This window comes from Strix aluco, chromosome 9 (assembly GCF_031877795.1).
Source record: "Strix aluco isolate bStrAlu1 chromosome 9, bStrAlu1.hap1, whole genome shotgun sequence".
NCBI lineage: Eukaryota > Metazoa > Chordata > Aves > Strigiformes > Strigidae > Strix > Strix aluco.
In genome coordinates, this window is record NC_133939.1 from 8,747,672 (window position 1) to 8,766,894 (window position 19,223).

The 19,223-nt window shown below is 39.3% G+C and overlaps 1 protein-coding gene across 2 annotated transcripts; it reads right to left on the reverse strand.

The window, feature by feature from the left end:
- Window positions 1–165: 165 nt before the first annotated feature.
- Window positions 166–16,714, reverse strand: COPB2 (COPI coat complex subunit beta 2). Of its 2 annotated transcripts, none has more exons than XM_074833665.1 (22): window positions 16,566–16,714; window positions 14,836–14,973; window positions 14,129–14,215; window positions 12,251–12,377; window positions 11,013–11,161; window positions 9,703–9,849; window positions 8,317–8,416; window positions 8,040–8,182; window positions 7,618–7,817; window positions 6,927–7,037; window positions 6,562–6,650; window positions 6,375–6,481; window positions 5,943–6,086; window positions 5,119–5,249; window positions 4,611–4,818; window positions 4,268–4,378; window positions 3,266–3,480; window positions 2,916–3,008; window positions 2,656–2,836; window positions 2,448–2,516; window positions 934–1,020; window positions 166–495 (listed from the first exon to the last, which is right to left on the reverse strand). In XM_074833665.1, exons 1-22 carry the CDS (start codon window positions 16,566–16,568, stop codon window positions 400–402), a joined length of 2,736 nt encoding a protein of 911 aa, XP_074689766.1. In that variant the 5' UTR covers window positions 16,569–16,714; the 3' UTR covers window positions 166–399. The 2 variants fall into 2 exon arrangements, with proteins under 2 accessions (XP_074689766.1, XP_074689765.1); XM_074833664.1 differs by having other exon boundaries at window positions 934–1,023; window positions 16,566–16,711.
- Window positions 16,715–19,223: the final 2,509 nt, after the last annotated feature.

Consider the following 19,223-nt stretch of genomic DNA (forward strand, 5'->3'; position numbering starts at 1 on the left):
GATCATTAACAGAGACAAGCTAATAAAAGTAACCCTATACCTAAGTGTGCTTGCTAAGAAAAGTCAGGTTAAGGTGAGAGTGCTCCTGTTTCAAATATCTGCAATACACACTATTGAAGCTGGGTTGAGAGTAGTAGAATTATTAGTAAATGGAGAACTGAGGAATAGAATGTTTAAAAGGGTTTATTGAACTGCTTGATAAATGAAAACATCTTTTAGTGTGCATGGGAGCAGGCCTAGATCTTGAGTTTCAACATACTGAAGTTGCTGGGTCTACCCTTCTTTCTACATGTACATGGTCCACTTGAAGTATAAAAATCAAATTCACTTGGGGGACATAGTCCACAGAACTTCACTCCTTTGTTTGGAGTAATTGATGTGGTCACCTAAAAGGTATGTTCACTCATCTAAGATCTCTTCATCCAGATTGATATCTGTGGTATCAATGTCCTCCAGATCCAAGTTATCCAAGTCATCTTCCAAGTCCAGCAGTGTCTAGGAAAAGGAAAGACTAGATTCAGGGGATACTACTACAGTTAGATGTTAGCCAGCGTATAGGATGTAGGATTGGCACATTCTGCAAAACACCAAGCTGAGGCAGGCAGGTGGAACGTTAGAGTTAAAATAAGCTGTATAAAGAAGCTGCCTTCTTGGTAAGAAAGCAGCTCTCAGAGTTGCAACTTTTCACCATGTTCTGACCAACTGCCTTTGGACTTCACCCTTTGTTCCTTGTAAATCGACAAGGCTGTAGGACCTGTGTGCAGTTTCTGCCTGCAACAGGAAGGGACCCAATACACTGTGCTGGTCGAAGCTGTCTGGGTCTAGTAATAGAAAGTGACATTTTCCAGTAGCTTGGTTTAATCACATTATTAGATGAAGTCTTTAATGTAAAATGAATTTAGTGCTTGTACTTCCCTTCATATATTTCAGTACCTTTTGATCTCTTGTTGGAAGTACATCAGAGCTATGCAAAACTGTCTTCATCACTTCTTGTTTAGGAGATGGAACTGGTTCTTCAGCCTTCTAATGAAAAAGAGATTCTGTAAGTTCTTTTGAATTTAAATTCTGTCAACAAAAACAAGTAAACAACAGCAGACCTATAACCCCCCTCTCCCACTGGTTCTCTTTCGAAGTTTCCCTCAGTAATTCTTGAACCACACTTTCAGAGCCAGTAAGCATTCTACTCCTCACTCCACTGGAGACACTGTTTCACCACCCAGTGTATTTAAAGCAGTCGATGATGGAACTGATACAATGAAAACAACCTCCAGAAAGTATAAGTTAGTCTCAAATACTGAAGTGCTGTTAGAAAGTTAAGTGATTTTCAAGGACCTCAGCAGGAAAGAGATTAGGTTACTCGAGACTGTCACAGCCCTTTTAGCAAAGGTGGTAAATCAGTTCTGTTGCTGGCTGGGCTTTGCGCTCCATACCCGATAACTGGTTTAACACTTACCCTCCTCACTTCACTGCTGCACAAGTTTCATATTAAGATAATTCAACAGTTAGTACCATTACTGAAGCAGTGGCGAACCATATTTAGATTAATTATATAATTATATCCTACAAAACTTCCCATATTCAGCCTCAGCTGTAAGAGACAACTGTTTAAGGACTTCTATGCAATCATTAACTGAATGCAAAGATACGCTTCCAACATCAGTGGTCTTGTTTTCAGCTTCTAATGCATGCTATCTAAACCAAATTAGAACTAACTTCTGCAACGCTATTTCTGTATCTTCTTTAACAAATGGGCACACAAGCTTGATTTTGCTTTAACGATACTTGCTTTGATACACGAGAAGCAAATAGTCACTAAAGTTACTTGAAAGTAAGCTAGCTTCTCTAAATTGTCAATGAAGTTTCATAGTGCAACTCCTACACCGAAAAAAAGACAGAATGGAGAGTTGTGACTTTGTTTTTCCCTCAGTTTCCACTGCAGTTTTTAGAAGTTTATAGCCTCAGAGAGCTGTGCCAACATCACTATCTTTAAGAAACTCTCACACTGATTTTCATGTTCAAATGTAACGTATATTTGATATAAGCAAGAATTAGAAGTTGTCATCTTTTGTTTAAGCTCTGAAAAGCATTTTAAGTGTTCGTTTCAATCTGTATGCTTATACCTTATTTTTAAATCACGTGTTTTCTGCATAATACGTGGATAACTGAGGTGGTCAAGAAAAAAAATCAGTTTGAGTTACTTCAGATACCGATTAGAACAGGTTTTCAAGTAACTGGGTAGGATTCCTAGTCAGTCATAGAATACTCTTTGTCCATAACCATGTACACTAGCAAAGAATATAAAGCATTTTTAGTTGCTGTAAAGAGTTTCCAGGTTCCAACTACTGAGCTTTTAAAAACTAGCAGCAGTTGGAGCAGTGTTTGTATGTGCAATTGAAATTAGTTTTCTGTCTCTTTCTGAGAGTTCATAATTTAGTAGTAACACTGACCTGAGGTGCCATTACTCCAGAAGGCTCAAAGCCTTTCGCTTCTTCAAGTAAGTTTCTTTCTTCATTTGGCTAAAAGAAACACAAACACACCAAAACACACGTTCATGGAATGTTTAAGTGGTTGCACTGACTTGCTTTAAGCTGAATTCACACAGCACCAAATGTTTTTCTTCTAGAGACGATAGAAGAGCTCCCACTTCTTACTTACAGTGACAAGGGGGTATTCCCTGGCTGGCCGCAAGTCATCAAGACTTTGTTTAACATACTCTTCAGCAACAAAAGCTTCTTTTAATCCAGGGAAAAGATTTTCATATTCTGTAGGGTCAGCCAGGGACTCGGCAGCTTTTTGATTGACTTTAGAGAGATTCTCCCGCCACAGTTTAACAACCCTGGGGATGCAAACCGTATTTGTTATATACAGCTAATGTTGACAACACTATTCACACTCTGCATATGCTTTGAGGTTACCTTGAAACTTGGCTTGGCAAATATGTCCGTGCAAGAAAAGCAGCTTCTGGGAGACGTCCAGTTTTAATCAGGAGTTCCAAACATGAATCAAGCCTAGAAGATTTTAAAATGTGATTTTAACCAGTAAGTTTAATAAAGACAAATTTTTGTATTAGATTAGCTGTTTATTACATTAAAGTGCTTTCATTTCAGATTTTATACATAGGAGTTGGCTTTTCTGGAAAGGGACATGCCACAATCTTCCTCCAGGAAGTTTTAAGTAGGCTGTAGTTAACCCTTTGAAGATCCTGAGCTTCTTTGCATTTCAGAAAGCAGAACAAGACAATGTGAATCTCATGTTTGGTACTTACTTTCCCTGCAGGAAGTAGCTCATAAAGGCAACATTGTTCTTGCCATCTTTCTCTGCTCCTTCAGCTAACTTATTCACCATGTTAGCATTTCCTGAAGCTGTGGCCAGGAGCAGAAGTCCTCCATAGTCTTGTGCATGGTGGAGACACTCCTGGGCTAAGCCAAACTGGCATTTACTAATGGCAAGCTCAGCAAGTTGCTTCCACTTCTGTTCTGACTAATGGTACAAAAAAGGGAGAGAGGGAAAGAAAACACAAAAAATAACCCTCACATTTAAAGATTTTCAGAGCATTCAATATGAAAATGTAAGTTTACTCACAAAGGTGCTGTATCCCACCATTACACTACTCTTCCCTTTGAAATACTATGATTACTGCAGCTTCACAGCATGACACAGGGAGTGTTATATGCAGATCATTACACAGCTATACCGTTACATAAAATAAACAGTTTTTTCTTAAACAGGGAGGGAGGAAGTAGAAATAACTTTGGAAATTTAACAGTAACAATATCCTAAAGCTCACAAGTTAACCTTCAGAACGTAAGAAAGGCATTTATCTGTAACTAAGTTAACATTCCTTATCACTAACTTCATTATTTTACAGTAGGAACTGAGAGATCAATTCTCTGAATAGTGGCTATGGGACAAATCACTGCCTGTCAGTCATCTTAGGGCATCAGTCTAAGTTTTCCAAGGCTGGAACAAAGGCCTAGAGGCTTCAGTCCTGTCATTCTTCCTCTCACTGTTAAATACTGGAGATTAAGGCTTGGTTCAAGTTTTATATTCTCCAGGAGTTCCCGTAGCTTTCTGAGCAGACAACGTTCTTCTGTCCCCATCCCATGGCTGTATTACAGGCAGAAGAACTTCACTGAGGAAGTTGGAGGCATTTATAGTGTTCAGGGAGCTGTACGGCATCCCCACGGACCAGTCTTTTTTTACAGGGCCTCTCAGATTCATGATAATACTCAGAATTAGTATGAATTACCAAAAATTGTATGTTTACCTCTGCTTCCACTGCAAGCTGATAGGCTATTTTTAATTCTCCAAGTTGAAGAGCAAGTTCAAAACGATGCTCTGGATCTGTAGATACTGCAAGAGCTTGTTGTTTGAAGCCCTAAAATAAAAATCTGAAAGTAAGTCTGTGATCCATCAGGTCAAACAGCATCCTAGATGTTCTGACAAAAACCCTCTCAACAGAAAGTTACAGTATTCTCAAATAAATAGGGATGATTAACAAGAGTTTATGCTTACAGATAACAAGATTGAGTTTTGCTTAGCAAACCTGATTAGAAATGTGAATAAACTGATTTATTAAGTTTTTGATAACTAAGAAGTAGTTTTCTTACCTGTTTTTCAAGAAAGTGTGCAACTCTGGTTCTCTGTTCTTTTGGAATTGTGGGAAGAACTTTGTCAGCCATACTGAAATCTCTTCTCATCACAGCAGTTTGATATTCAAGCACTGAGACCAGCAAAGAGTAGCTAACAATGTTTAGCTCTTTATCACCCAAGTAAAGTCGGTTGTCCTTAGGGATATATCCCAAAAGATACATTGTTCTGAAACAAAACAAAGAATATTCATCTTGAATAGATCCACCACCAAATAGTCTATAAATAAACCCAGTAGTTCTTACAGCAGCAAGAATACTCACATTAAAAATTCTACATTTACTATATGGACACTTTAAAATAACACCGATAATTCCCGCCAAGTCTGCATTACTGCCTCAGAACAAACATTAGCATTATACGTAAGAAAAAGTAGTAACGCACAGCAAGCAGGTGACAAGGCTCACCTTGTCCTAATTTCACTGAAAGAACCTTTAACACTCTCAACAACCTGATGCAGCAACTTACCTGTCTAAATGGGCAATAGTGACAATTTCTCCTCCAACATAGTAGTTGAGTCTGTTCACAGAACTGGTGTAAATAAAGCAGTCGCCTACCCACAAACCTGTTTTCACAATCTCCTGAATCTCACCAAGAACCTGCAAATTAAGTTTGATTTAGATATATAAAAAGATACTTTTAGCTAACAGTAAGACTACTGCATTTTCAAATTAAATTGAATATTGTGTATTTAAGTAAATAGTTGGACAAGTTGCAAAAATAAGTTTAGATACAGTTTTCCAGTACATAAATAATGCTTTTAGTTTTACAAAAATGCTGTAACATGAAATCTCTACCTTAATTCTTAACTGAACTAATAAATCTAGGAAACATGCACCAAACTAAGCATTAAGCAAGATAATCAAAGACAACTTTCCTTCTGAAATTTTTGTTTCTGACATTTCACAGCACGAGGTTTTTTCACTTCTGCTCAAACGTCAATAAATTTCAAAACTTGAAAATTGCAGAAAAAGTTTAACCTATGCAAACATACTACCCAGAAGTGTGTTTTAAGCATAACCTCTACAACTCTGTGAGAATAGTAAACAGACGCCTGAAGAGAAACGCAGGCATCAAGATCTGTCATGCTGGGATTCAAACAGGGACGCTCTCCCCAGGGAACCCAAATAAAATGATTAGTGGTGTTCCTCAGGCAGATGTATACTGTGTGGTACTCAGTGTCTTGGAATCTAAGCTTTAATAGGACTATGTTAAGGACTAAATTTGCTATACTATGGGAAGACCTGCTTCCATTATCTCTAGTTCTATTTCATTTTTTAGATAGAGGGTACCTCAAAAGCATCTTCAATTCCATCTTCAGTGACACCTTCATGTGTTTCTTGGGCTGCTGCAACTTTTTCGGATAGGTATTTCAGAATGAAGAATGACTCTTCCGTAGCAATGCAGACAAGCTCACCCGAGTCAGACCAGAAAATCTGTATTATCAGAATCAATAATGGCACTGCTTTAGAGACTTCAGGTTAAGAAATGAGGATGTACAAATTAAAGTTAAAGCATACTAACTCTAACAGAAACTTTCGGACCTGAGAAGCCAACACATACAGGGATTTTTTTTTCCCTTTCTGCTACATGACTGAGATAAACTTAAGTAGTTATTATGTTATGATTGACAGCTTAGCTTCATTCAAGAAAAACCAGCAGTCTAGTAAAAAAATCAGTAAACACAGACAGGTAAATACGTTCAATCCCATCTAAAAACTTACATGTTTAGGCTGAATTTCAATTCTGCGAATCAGTTCTGTGTTTTCCCAATCATAGAATGCCAAACCATTAACAGATCTGACCCCCAACAGGAAGCCACCATAGATGCCTGCAAGAAAATAAAGGTGGAAGAAATCCACGTTGTGCAAAAAATGTGCCAACATATCTATTTTAAAAATAAATACTTACCTTCTGCTCCAAAATCTGGTTTGAATGACTTCTTCTCTTTGAAATTTTTAAATATCTTTACAACACTGTTGCTCTCCCTGATTGCGTATCTAAATAGAGATTGCATTGTAAAAAAAAAAAAAATTACTCATCTTCCAAATTAGCAAATTACTAAAACCCTAAATTGCTACAAAACAACTACATTTGATTAATCTTCAAAAAATCAGCAGAGTGCTACAAATGGAAAACTTTAAAGCAGGACAGTTACTGGAAGTTCAGTATCCACACAGGTTTTAGTGTTCAGGCCAGTTTACCCTTTGTACAGCCTGAAAACTTAGCAGCAGCAAATTTAAGTTAACACAAAGGAAAAAATCTGCAACACTTACTCTGAAGAATCGTGTGCCCATACAAACTCCTGTGCAGAACCAAAGCTCTTGTTTCTCAAAGCCATAGCTGTATAGATGATGTATTCACCATCACCACACACTACTACAAACCTAGAGCATGAGAAAGATGCATTTGTCAGGTACCCGTGTTCAGTTCAACAGGCATGATCATGAACACAAGTTCATGGGAAAAGTTCAAGGCCCCTAGCCCAATATAATCACTGCAAATGCAGACAGGATGAAAGAGCTTCCCATATTCCAAAAGTCACAGAACTGGATTTTTTTCTGCGTCATGTTGCTAGCTACTTATTATTCCCTCTTCCTTCTGGTATCCACTGAGCGGCTCTTCTACCTTGTACCCCTTTACCTTTTCTTTTAATTTAGCTTATCTGTTAACAAAAAACAATTCAAACAAAGTGATAAAAAAGATGTGTTTTGCTGCTATTATCTTATACATTTTGTTTGCATACTTCTTCCCCTACGTAGCGTCCAACTTCTCTGTTGAAGCTGCGAGCCCTTACAGGTGAAGCCCATCTATTACTCTGATTTTACAGTGCCTGGCTCTGATACACCTGTTCTCCACCAGCTACCAGCACACATGCAACTCATTTTTTTCATTCAAAAAATTTTCAAAGAAAAACAAAAAAAAGAGAAATCAGAAATGTGGAAGTATTTTTCTAAAATCTATTACCGTCCATTAGGGTTGTGCTGAATTGTCTGCGGATAGATTTCACAGCTTCCCATATCTTTTACAGCAAGTGGCAATCTTTCCCCATCTTTGATTTCAGCATCTCCCATAGCTTTCAAGTTAGCCTGTTGGACTTCTGAATGTTTAGCCCAAATAATTTTTCCATTTGCATCCATGGACATTGCAGGTTCTTCACGACCAAGCTAGGAAGTGTAGCATGAGGAATTTAGCAGATGGAGAAAACACATTCTTGATTTTCTTTTCATATGAACATACCTAGTGAAATACCCTGGCTCTGCCTAAAAATGCCAATTAAAATGACAATTTTTCAGCATTTTACTCATTATCACAGAATCAGAAGTCAGTTGCTCTGTACACAGGACAGTGACAAATCACCATTTCTCATTTCAAATCATTAATTGTACCTTAACAATAATGCTGCCTTCATCATATCCCAAGGCGACATTATTGGATCCTCTCAGACTGGCCACACACCACACTCTCTCCATACCGTAGTTGAGGGTACTTTCCAGGCGGTAAGTGCTCGAATGCCAAATGCGCACAGTTCCTAGAGGAAAAACAATGAAATACATGCCTTTTATCTCCTCGCAATGCAAGGGCAGGAGGTGTGTAGCCACACCACCAAAAGTTCTCCTGTAAGTTCTTCCCCTGTCCTTTATATATCAGAAAATAGAAAATTACCGTCTTCCGAGCCTGTGATAATGATAGGCAATTCAGGATGGAAGCTGACACATGACACATTTTGAGCATGTCCTTCCAGAGTTTGTACACATGTTTTATTCTGCAAAAAAAGTTGGAAGTACAGGTATGTATAACAAACACGCTGGTACATTTTTGCCTTCATTTCTTAAAAAAATCTCCCCCAAATCCAAAATTTATCTGAAAACATATAAATATATTTCTCTAAATTTCTTACAGTAACATTTATTTCCAAGATGCTCAAACAACTGCATAAGACATATTAAAAACTGTGATTCCATTGAGTTAACTTCTCCTCCCCAGAAGAAAATATTTATTTCCCTTGACAGTTGTTTTCCTCTATTTTCAGTCTGGTTTCTGCTTAGATGATGTGCTTTCTCAGAGCTACCTAGCACAACAGATTAAAGCAAGATAGAAAGCTGAAGTTCACTGCAAAAAAATCAGAGAAAAACATTCCTTTGAATCTAACGACAGGTGAAGACAGATCTAATATTGCCTTCACTAAGAATGTTCATTCACACAGTTGTGAAAGAAAAGTCTACTATGCTTGAGACAATTAAGATTAGACTACGGAACTGTTGTACATGGTGACAAAATTTCAAGCACTGTTATGCAACAGTCGTTACTGCAGTGCATACTTGAATTAACAGTGCTAGCTTTGACTTCTGAGCTCGGATTTACTCTAGGGTGATATGCTTCAACAACCAGAAAGTACTACCTAACAAATTTTAGTCTTGCCCTTCTGGCCATTCATACGCTTCTACACAGCAGGAACTTATGAGCTCTACGTTCCAGCCACAGAACTGAATCCCGGGATTCAACCTCTCTTTCCTGTAGGGCATTCAAACAAGTCACCTCATGACCCCTACACACTGTCACGTAGAAGCACATGCATGTGTGTAAATGTGCATAGGATGAAAAAGGAGAGGGAAGGGAATAAAAAAAAAAAAAAAAAAATTAATGAGAAGGATGGAAAGAGTTGACACATGAACAATATTTACATTTGAACATAGAAGAGGAGCACTTGAATCCACAAAAAAGTCCAAAAGTCAGGGATTACTATGTTACAAGAAAAAACTCTAATGCTAATCATAGAAACCTTATGCCAAATTTAATTCTACAAATTAACTTTGAGGCTATTTAACTTCACAGCAGGCTTTCTCAAGGGTTAACAAAGTCTTTTCATTTTAAAAAAAAAAAAAGGACCAAAACTTGTCACAAAATATTTCCTCCCCACTTCCTTCTTTCCAAGTGAAAATGAGGAAAATCTGTTGGTGTATTCAAGTCCCTTCCCCCTTTTTCTATTTCTTCGCTAATGGTTTTACTATGGCAGTCTGCATAAAAGTTTAAGAAGAGCTGAACACATACCTGGTAGTCCCAGATCTTAACCAACCGGTCATCTGCACCCGAAATGAGATATGGCTTGTCTCCTCCACTGTAATAGTCAATGCAGTTTACTCCCTTCTCATGGCCTTCCAAAGTAAAGTTGGGTGAGGAAGAGCCAAGCTGCCACACCTTCCCAGAAAAAAAAAACAACAAAAAAATCCAACTGCATGTAGTTATCGATCTTTTGCACCCAGGTCAACCTTGCCAAACAGAGTAGGTATTCAGATGTACTTTGGAATTCCAGATACAGAATATGGAATTCCAAAGCCATGGTTGTTTTCTTAGGTAAAGAACTTGAACAACTATTATCAAACTACCAATCCTCCCCCCACAAATAAACAGAAATAACATGCCAAGGAGCACACGTTGTGCTCACACCTCAAAACAAGAGAATTGGTTTCTTTCAACTTTTTTTTTTTAAGGACATAAAACCATGTAATGTTTGTAAGTAGTATCTGTTTACGACATTAATTAATAGACCTAGGAAAATCATTGAACTACTTGTGCATACACAGGTTGCCCCCAACTGTGTTCTGAATTTTATTTTTTCCAGTTACATTAAATGGATGTTAAATGTCATGCTAAATGAGGACTCCAAATGAATCAATCAAGTTGTAGATATGCTGCTATTTTCCCATGATTATCACATCAAATCAATATTTATACGTACCTAATTTCAACATCTGAGGATGTATGAAATCAAAACTGGCTTTTTACAGCCAATATACTGATAATTTATAGGGAATGTGAGGAAGTCTCACTGCTCAGATGGCTGTAAATCTATGGTCCCAGATATTTAGTAAGTTTCACAGCAAATGGGATTCATCAGGGTCTACCATAAGAAGGTTGAAGACCCCTTTGGAAACAGTTTAATAGATAGACAGCCAAGGACATGAAAATAATGGGAGAAATGCCTTTACTGGTTTTTTTTAAATGCACACAGTTAAAAGGCTTTACCCACTACATATAAATAGCTTCAATTCTCCCAAACTACTCATTGACAGTATAACCATTACTCCCCCCCAATATTTCTGTGTAACATAATGGATATGCAGTGCTTAAAGTTTAGAGAACCACATTTCCATGATTGGTGACACATAATCTTGTAAATTTACTGAATTACTTAGTAGGTGCATAGTAACTCATTCAACGTTCAGGTCTTTGTTCCATAAAAACTATTACTGCACCTGCTTTAAGAATTGTGAGCCATTGTCCATACAGTATTATTGGTTTGTGTACTCTGTCAGATAATTACTTAATGACTAAAAAGCCCCAAAATACAGTTTCTTTACCTTGATTGTCCTATCCAGAGAGGCACTGGCAAACTGATTATTGTCTTTCGGGTTTATGACAATCTGCATGACATAATGGGTGTGTCCTTCAAACACCTGAGAACAAGACCATTTTTTATCCCAGTCCCAGAGTTTAATGAGCATGTCATCTGAAAAAAAAAAAACAACAAACCAAGCTTCAGTTAGTTTAATATATTCTGATACCTACCTTCTTAAACATATCCTTATGTACATAATCCTTAATAACTTCAAGTTAAAGGCTCACTCATCCCTTCCCCCTTGAAAGGAGGCACTGCTAATAATATATTTTTCATCTGTAAGATTACCATCCTTTCTTGCAGAAGGCCCACAGGGAGTACAAGTTCCTCAGAAAGATTGTCCAGTAAAATGGTGCTAAAACTAAGTAAGAAATACATTTGTCTTAGAAACAGAGATTAGGAATTAATATTAAGGTATTGAATTATTAATCTTAAAATACTGAGTAGGTATTAAGGAATTGGACCCGTGCTTTCTTCTGCAGCACCTAACTCTGATGAGCACTAAGGAACAGGAAGCAGAGTCAACCAAGCTGCCTTTCTAGTACCTTTATTTCCAGTATATTAGCTTCAATAGCAAAAGACAGAAATACATGGTGCTTCTGACTCACAATACTCTCTGCATTCTTGCAGAGCTCTAACTTCATTAGTGAGGTTTCCAGAAATGAAAAGGACTGAGTAACACAATGTAGATGTTGGGCAGGATCTGTTGGGATACTGTGATCTTCCAATCCTGAGTAACACAGATTGCCTCAAATAAGAGAACTCAGTATTTTGGGAAACAAGATGAAGGTTATCTGTTGCTTCAAGTCAGATTGCCAGATGAAAACATACTCTAAACGATTATGTAATTTTTTTGAAAAACAGAACTTTAGCGTGGAAAACTCTCAAATAACAGCTGATTAGCACATATATGAACCTTTCCTCTGGCAGATATTAAGCAACAAGGCTGTTTGGTCTTCTCTGACAAGAACATAAGCTATTACATTTTAAATTGTAAGTACAGTTGATAATCCATTAAAAAAAGCCACGAATGCATTTGGCAATTAAATAACATGAAATGACAACTGTCATGTCGGCTACTTACTCAAGGATTCTTGTTTCAGCAGAAAAGGAAGAGACATGTAATCCCTCACCAGACAGAAAACAGAAGCCTAAAAATAGCTAGTTATTAAATATAAGAATATACCAAAGAACTCTTACCACTGCTTGTCAGTATGAAAGGCTGTGTGGGATGCACAGCAATACAACGAATGTAATCTGAATGTGCTTCAAACATGTGAACTCTTTCCAAGGTGTTATAATTAAAAACTCTAATTTGCATGTCATCCTATGAAAGGGAAGAAAAGCCACCATTAAAATAGTACTCTGTATCATACACCTTATATTCAGTGCAGGGCAGCTAGAAAAAACATTCCACTATTGAAGATCCTCTAACATCAAGATGTTTAAGAAAATGTATTTTCTGTACATTGCTAATGACAAATTATACTCTGATTCAGAAGTCTATAAATTACTCAATCCTATAGCAAGGCATTTACGAAATGAAAAAAACTTCAACTAAAATTTCCTTTTTAAAAGATGTATTTAAAATAGTATTTCTTTAAAATAAAGTGCAAAAATGCTTTTAAAATTATTAATGCTTTGTATGAAAACGAAAAGCAAGGTTCTCCAACACAAAATTTACAACAATGTTAATGCTGTGGGGCCAGGAGGAAAGTTGTTCCTCTAAGTCGAGTGGAAAGGTGATTTCAACTTTTTTTTTTAAATGGAGATTTTATTTTTGGGGGAGGGGATATTTATTTCAAGTACAGTATTATTAAAAGCAGTAGTCCTAAACCTTTAAAAAATAAATTTGAAGAACTATCTGACAAGGAATAAAATGTCAGGTAAAACTTTAAAAAGTGACCATGACTTACAAGGCCAGTGTAAATGAAACTTAGTGATAAACTCTACACTACTTGTTTTACCCAAAGCATTTACTTTTCCACTCTTGTCTTTTCCTCTTTTACACACATGCCTGTTTAAGCAGCAACACCTACAGAAAACACTCTTCGGAATGGCAGAAAAGGCAAGTATGCTCTTTTGAGATCAGCCTATCAGCATAAGGAACATGAACACAAAGAATAAGCAATGACTATCGTCACATTTTCATAGTCACTAAGACTTGGCCCTGTTGCTGAATGCAGCTCTCTTGCCCTTTCCTTACCATTTCTTGCTACTGCACTGCAGCCTCCCTTGAGAAAGCTAGGACAAATACAGCTGCACACTGAGTCAGATCAAGAACCTGATCCAGGTGAAATTAAGTTGATAAAAATAAAAATGGAGACTAACTTTCATCAGTTACTAATCCAGTTCCTGTGCAGCTGTTTGAACTCTCGTGCTGCCAAAGAGGCACTTCTTGTGAAACAGTGCTAACTTATGTGCACTTGAAGTAACTGGGTCATGGCAGCATAAGACAATGAAACAACAAGAAATTTTTTACTCTGTGTATAGGGCAGAAGACTAGAAAAAAAATAATCGAGACAAAAAATTTTAGGCATTACCTCAATTTAGACAAAAAAAATATTAATTCCATCAAAAAAATGTGTTACCAAGAATAGCATAAAACTATTCCCCTCAAAGCAGACTCATTGAATAAAAGCAGAGTATTTTTCAAGAGGTAAAACTCTAAAAAAAGTTATGTTTTATATAACCAAGAACAAAGGTAGAAAGTAGCTTCTAAGTCATCTTACACAGGATAGTCAAGTTTCATCTTAGTTACAGTAACACTACTACTATTTAGTCAAAATTGGGTGCTGAGTGTGTTCCAGTTGACAGTAAAAGTTGAATCTAGATCTACCTTGCACTACCATGCAGAATTAACCACCACATTAGGTTGTTCTGCTTTGAAATGAAAAGTTTTAAGTTTCTAAGCTTACTTAAAGGAGAAAATTTTGGGGAAACTGGAATAGTGAACTATTCCTTTCTCTTCTACAAATCCGTATCAAATCATATTATGTGGTGCACAAAGGAACGCCATGAAAATCAATTAGAGAAAGTACTACTGCATATGGAAATCACAAGACAACGATAGCTTACAGCTCCTGTAACAACCCAGTTCTTTCTTGCCACAAATTTGGCAGCTCTCACTGGCAGGTCGCACACTTCAAAAGTCTTCACCAGAGTCTAAAAATAAAAATAATAAGTTTATAGCACTGGAGAAAATACCAGTTTTGAAATCAGCTCTTTTTCTTTTCTTAAGTGTCCAGTATATTGCCTTTGGCAACGCTCCAAGAATCCTACAACACTACATGCACACTTTTATTTAAAAGGAACATACCTGTCTAAGAAGGGAGATACTTGTCTGCTCTGTTCTTTTAACATCACCTTTATGTTCTCCCTTCATTCTTAACCCAACCCCACCTCTAAATATTTTTGGAGCTGCTGCCCAATTTCAACTATACTTGATAGGTGGAGATCTAACAGTTCCTACAACTTTCACAAATATAGATGGAGGTACAAGACAGAGACATCTAATCTTTCAGAAGGAAAGGTGTTAGTTTGCAAGGCATCCACAAAGGAAGTAATTCTTGAAAAACAGATTTATAGGAAATTAAACATCACTAAGATCACAGCTAAAGATATTCCTTGTCTATTATTATAGTGTCTTTTGTAATAAGACAGGGGAGTACAGTCAATTAGTGGCAGTGACTTAAAATTTTCTTATGTATCTAGCACTGAAGAATAGAATTTATACATCTGTCAGCTATGAAGATTTCATGATAAAGGAAAACTAAAATCATCACCTGGGTTTCATGGTTCCAAACACAGACACTGCCATTGTAAAGGCTAGCCAACATCCATGGTTCCGTGGGATGCAAGTCTACACTCTTTACCCGGTCAGACCGAGCTGTCAGTTTCCGTTTTATATCAAGTCGGAGAGGCTAGAGAGGAAAAGAATTGACAAAACCGAGTTATTCAACATAAAACTGGCACAGAAATATGATGGAAGAAGGAAAGCTTGAAGTTAACCCTTAGAATAAAAGAAGTCAATCCTGCTTTTCAGGCAGACAGAAGACTACTACTCTTTTCTATCCATCTGCTTATTTGTTTTTGTAGTGGTTTCTGGAAACATCACATCCCCACCAACAGCAACAGGTCTATTTAATTTACTTTTGTGAAATTCAGAATTTTTTCATATTGTAAAAAGTATCTCCAGCATAGTCAAAAAAAAGATGCACCACGCATCTTCCTGTTCTCCTTGAACAAGTGAATTTACTTCTAAAACAAATGATAAAAAATTATTATTCCTGCTACTTCACCTGAAAAAAACAGGTGGAAAAGCCAGTTATTACAGCAGAACACAACAACATTTACCCATTATAAACTTATTTCTGTTCACAATTCCAATATTAAGTTTCAGAATGGAACACCATGTTGTAAAACTGGGGAGAGACTTTGACCTTCCACTTTCACCACTGGCAATGTAAAGTCAGAGTCTTTAAAAGGTATGAAGTATAGCAAAGTGATTTTCTAAAATATTTGAGGCATTATAGATTTGTTGAGACACTCAAAGACTGTTTCGCTCACTTAATGCTGCTGACATTTTACCTCAGAGAACTTATGGGTAAGATCTGATCAAAGAATGCTCCATGTGTTTAGTAGCTGAATAACATTAATAAAACCTGCAGTTACAGATGTTAGACACTGCAAGGAGAAAAAGGTACCAAGCTATTGTGTAGCACCTGTAACTTACGGTCATGACACCTGATGGTAGATAATGTACTTGTGGATTATTTCTCGTGCTATAAATATCAGAAAAGCAGGCAAGATAACTGCACGTGATTCTGTGTGCATCCTTGGAACTGCTCTTTTCTGCTGCTGCTAAGGACCAGACTGTGGCTGATCTAAGAGGTTAAATGCAACATGTACTCAAACACTTTGACAGCTGTTAGGTCTGTTTGATGACTACCACACTGGTAACACAGCCCAAGGGATCTGCTCTCTGACTTCAGGCATAACGATGCTAGGCGACTTTCAAATGCTTTTTTCTTATTAAACTGAAATCACAGAACAACGCTACGACTTCTTCAGACAGGACGGGAACAGGGAAGCCCGGGTCAAACAGAGCAAGAAGACCCTGCGCAGACATCCCTGGCGTGTCCCGCCCAGAGCCCAACCCAGCTGCCCGAGGCCGGGCCAGCAGCGCGCAGAAGGGCCCGCAGTGTCCAGGCCTGGCTCCTGGCTCGTCCTGGGGGCGGCTGCTCAGGCCCCCACCCCTGCGAGGCCTCTCGCTCTCAGTTCGCGTCGAACTGCGCTGTTTTTCTGGAGGCGAGCGCGGTGCAAGGCTGGGCTACCTCACCGAGGAGCTCAGGAGGGATTTTTCAAGCGCCCTGCACCGGGGGCTGCCCCGCTGCAGCCCGTCATTAACGGGCGCGGCACCCACCGGGGCAGCCCCCCAACCCTCCTCGCTCCCCCCGCGGCCCGACCCCCGCCGCGCCGCGCTCCTCGCTGGCGGAGCGGCCCCCGGACTCACCATGGCCCCGCGTCGCCCCGCGGCCGCGCCGACGGCTGAGGTGTCGCTACGCCCCGGGCCGGCTCCGACCCTCCGACGTGGAGCTTCCGGGAGCGCCGCTCTCGCGAGAGCAGCGCGGGCAGCTCCCGGGCCTCGCGAGAGCCAGAAGCCGCGGCGGGCCGGGAGCGGGGAGCGCGCGGTGGCGCGCGCGGCCGCCCCGCCCCCGTCCCCTCAGGCCGCTGCGGTGCGCGTGGCGTGAGGTGAAGTGAGGCCCGCGCTGTCCCGCTACAGCCCTTTGGGCGGCCTCGGGCCTCAGGCGGCTGCTGCTGGGGTGGAGGAGAACTACCGGCTCTGCCCGGCTGCGAGGGGCTGCAGAAGAGAAGGGGCCGCGGGTGCCCTTTGCCCGCTCGGCGAGGTCTCTCGTGCTGCGGAATGGTGACGGTGCCCTTCGGGGCCGGCCCCTGGGCGGGGCTGCGCGGGCAGGGCCCTGCAAGGAGGCCAGGGTGCCTCTCTCAGTAAGAAAGACACAAGCCTGGTCAGTTCTGCAGACCTTGCAGATGTGAAAGGCTTCCTGGCACACTTCCTAATCTTTTTGTCAGCTGAAGCTACAGATACCGCAGCCCCAAACAGCATCTAGCAGAAACGTGGGGAAAGTGAGATTCTGGGAAGCACCAAAGCACAAAGAACCACTCTTGAGAAAGTTTCTCCTAGCACTGCTGCCAGATTGAAGTTCCATCTTTAATTAAAAACTGCAATCCCCACATTTCATCATATAAAGGAACGGAGTGTGTTTGCATTCATCGGGATTCAGTTAAAGAAAATACTCCTCTTGATAAGTGTTCACCTGTGGGGATTAGGAGCCCTGTGTGCTCTATCCTACCACGCAGAAGGAGTGTTTACAGTTTGAATGACATAAACAAACAAAGGGGTGACAGATTTCGTCAACTCTTGTTATTTTCACTCCAAGAGAGCAAAGACAGAAAAGACAGATTACCTAAAATTCGAAAAAACAGAAGCTTAATGAAAATAAGTGAGAAGCAAAATGCCTGAAGCAAGAATAGGGGCACCATGTTGTCAGTTACAAGTGAGTTTAGACTTTCAGCTTTCTTTAAGGCTTTCTTTTCACTTTCAGTTCATTATAATAATGATTGTAGAATAATGCTTAAAACATTTGAGTACAGAGTTTCAGGATGTAGAATCTGGATAAGCTTGCTTACAAGTAATGAGTAAAATTCATGACTTTTGAGTCTAATCCGTGATTTTTAGGCAGCTGAGACGGAACACTGAAAGAAGAGATGTAGGGGAAGGATACCTCTATTAGAGAATGTAGGTAGTGGAGGATAAACAGCACACATTGTATATATTTCTTCAAAAACCTCAATGAGGTTCTGTCCAGAGAGAGGTGAGGATCTTACAGGGGAATCAAAGACAGCAAGCAAGGTAAGTGAAAGATGAAGGAATAGAGCTTGTTAGTCAAGAAAATAACAACAGGGAAAGGAAGAAATTACTTTGCTGTTAGTTTCTCCTGGGAAGCTGTAATAATAGAAAAACTGAAGTGCAGAGAAGAGGCATGGGGTATAAGCCAAGGCTGACCTTACAGTAGGAGAGCAGCAGTGAAATAAAGCAATGAAATTAAGAAATATCCCTCACAGCTGTTAGATGCAAAGATACCAGTTCTGAGTCAAGAAGATCATGATCCACAAATTACTGGAAATTAAATGGGTATACAGAGGAAATATCATTAAGTATTAGTTTTCATTTCATATTCTTTCCTATATATCCTGTAGCAGCCACTGTTTCATGGGGGGTTATGTACAAAATAGCTAGAACCATGGGGAGTCTATATGAAGACTTTCAGTACAGATATTAAAGAACAGAATCTCTCTTGGGTTCTTTTATGTGACCCAGCTATTCTTATGCTTATGAAAAATATTTTTCAGGTAGAAAACCCCATCACAATCTTTTCTTCCAGAGTAGTGGAACAGAAGAAACATGAAACATTGCTTCTTGTGGGCATTGCCCTGTTCTGAAGTTCCTCAGTGTCCCTTTCATACTCGTACCTGCTTGGCTCTGCAGTAGCACTTGCTGCAGCTTTCCTAGAGCAACATACACGGGTGCTGGGCATTTAGCTATTTTCTCCTGGGCCTGAAAGCATTTTCTTTACCTTGGAGGAAGGGCACAAGCTTGGGTTTGTCTGTCCTCTGTTGCTTTTGTGGCTACTTGATATCTTTAAGACCATAGACAGGGAAAAGGGGGGAGGAGAGAACGATGGAGGGGGAATGATGAGATGGCCACAGATCAGTAGAGTGCAATGATAGGCCTTGCTTCCCTAAGAAGCCAGAAAGCAAGCTGTACAGAATATTTACAGTGCAGTGTCTAGTACCATTCTACAACTGTCTTCTTGTTAGAAACACAACCAGCATTTCCGTAAAGTGTGGATATGTGTGTATAATAAAGGAACTGGTATACAGTGTTGCAGGACACATTTCCTGTACGTACAAAGCTACTTTTAAATCTCTTGAAAGTTCTCAACACAAAGCATTAAAAAGGACCTTTTTGTTACAAAAAAAGGGTGTTTTAAAAAACTGCCCAGCTAAGTGATGGTAGTTGAAGCAATTGCATTCTGACACATTAAATTTTGTGAAACTAAAAAATGGATCGGAGTTCTGTCCCAGAGGA

Excerpts from the sequence above, each read along its gene's own strand:
- COPB2 (XM_074833664.1), bottom strand. Across the intron at positions 3,009-3,265 it reads AGCTACTTCCTGCAGGGAAA|GCTTGATTCATGTTTGGAAC; the intron begins GTAAGTACCAAA and ends AAAATCTTCTAG. Across the intron at positions 2,517-2,655 it reads GGGAATACCCCCTTGTCACT|CCAAATGAAGAAAGAAACTT; the intron begins GTAAGTAAGAAG and ends TGTTTCTTTTAG.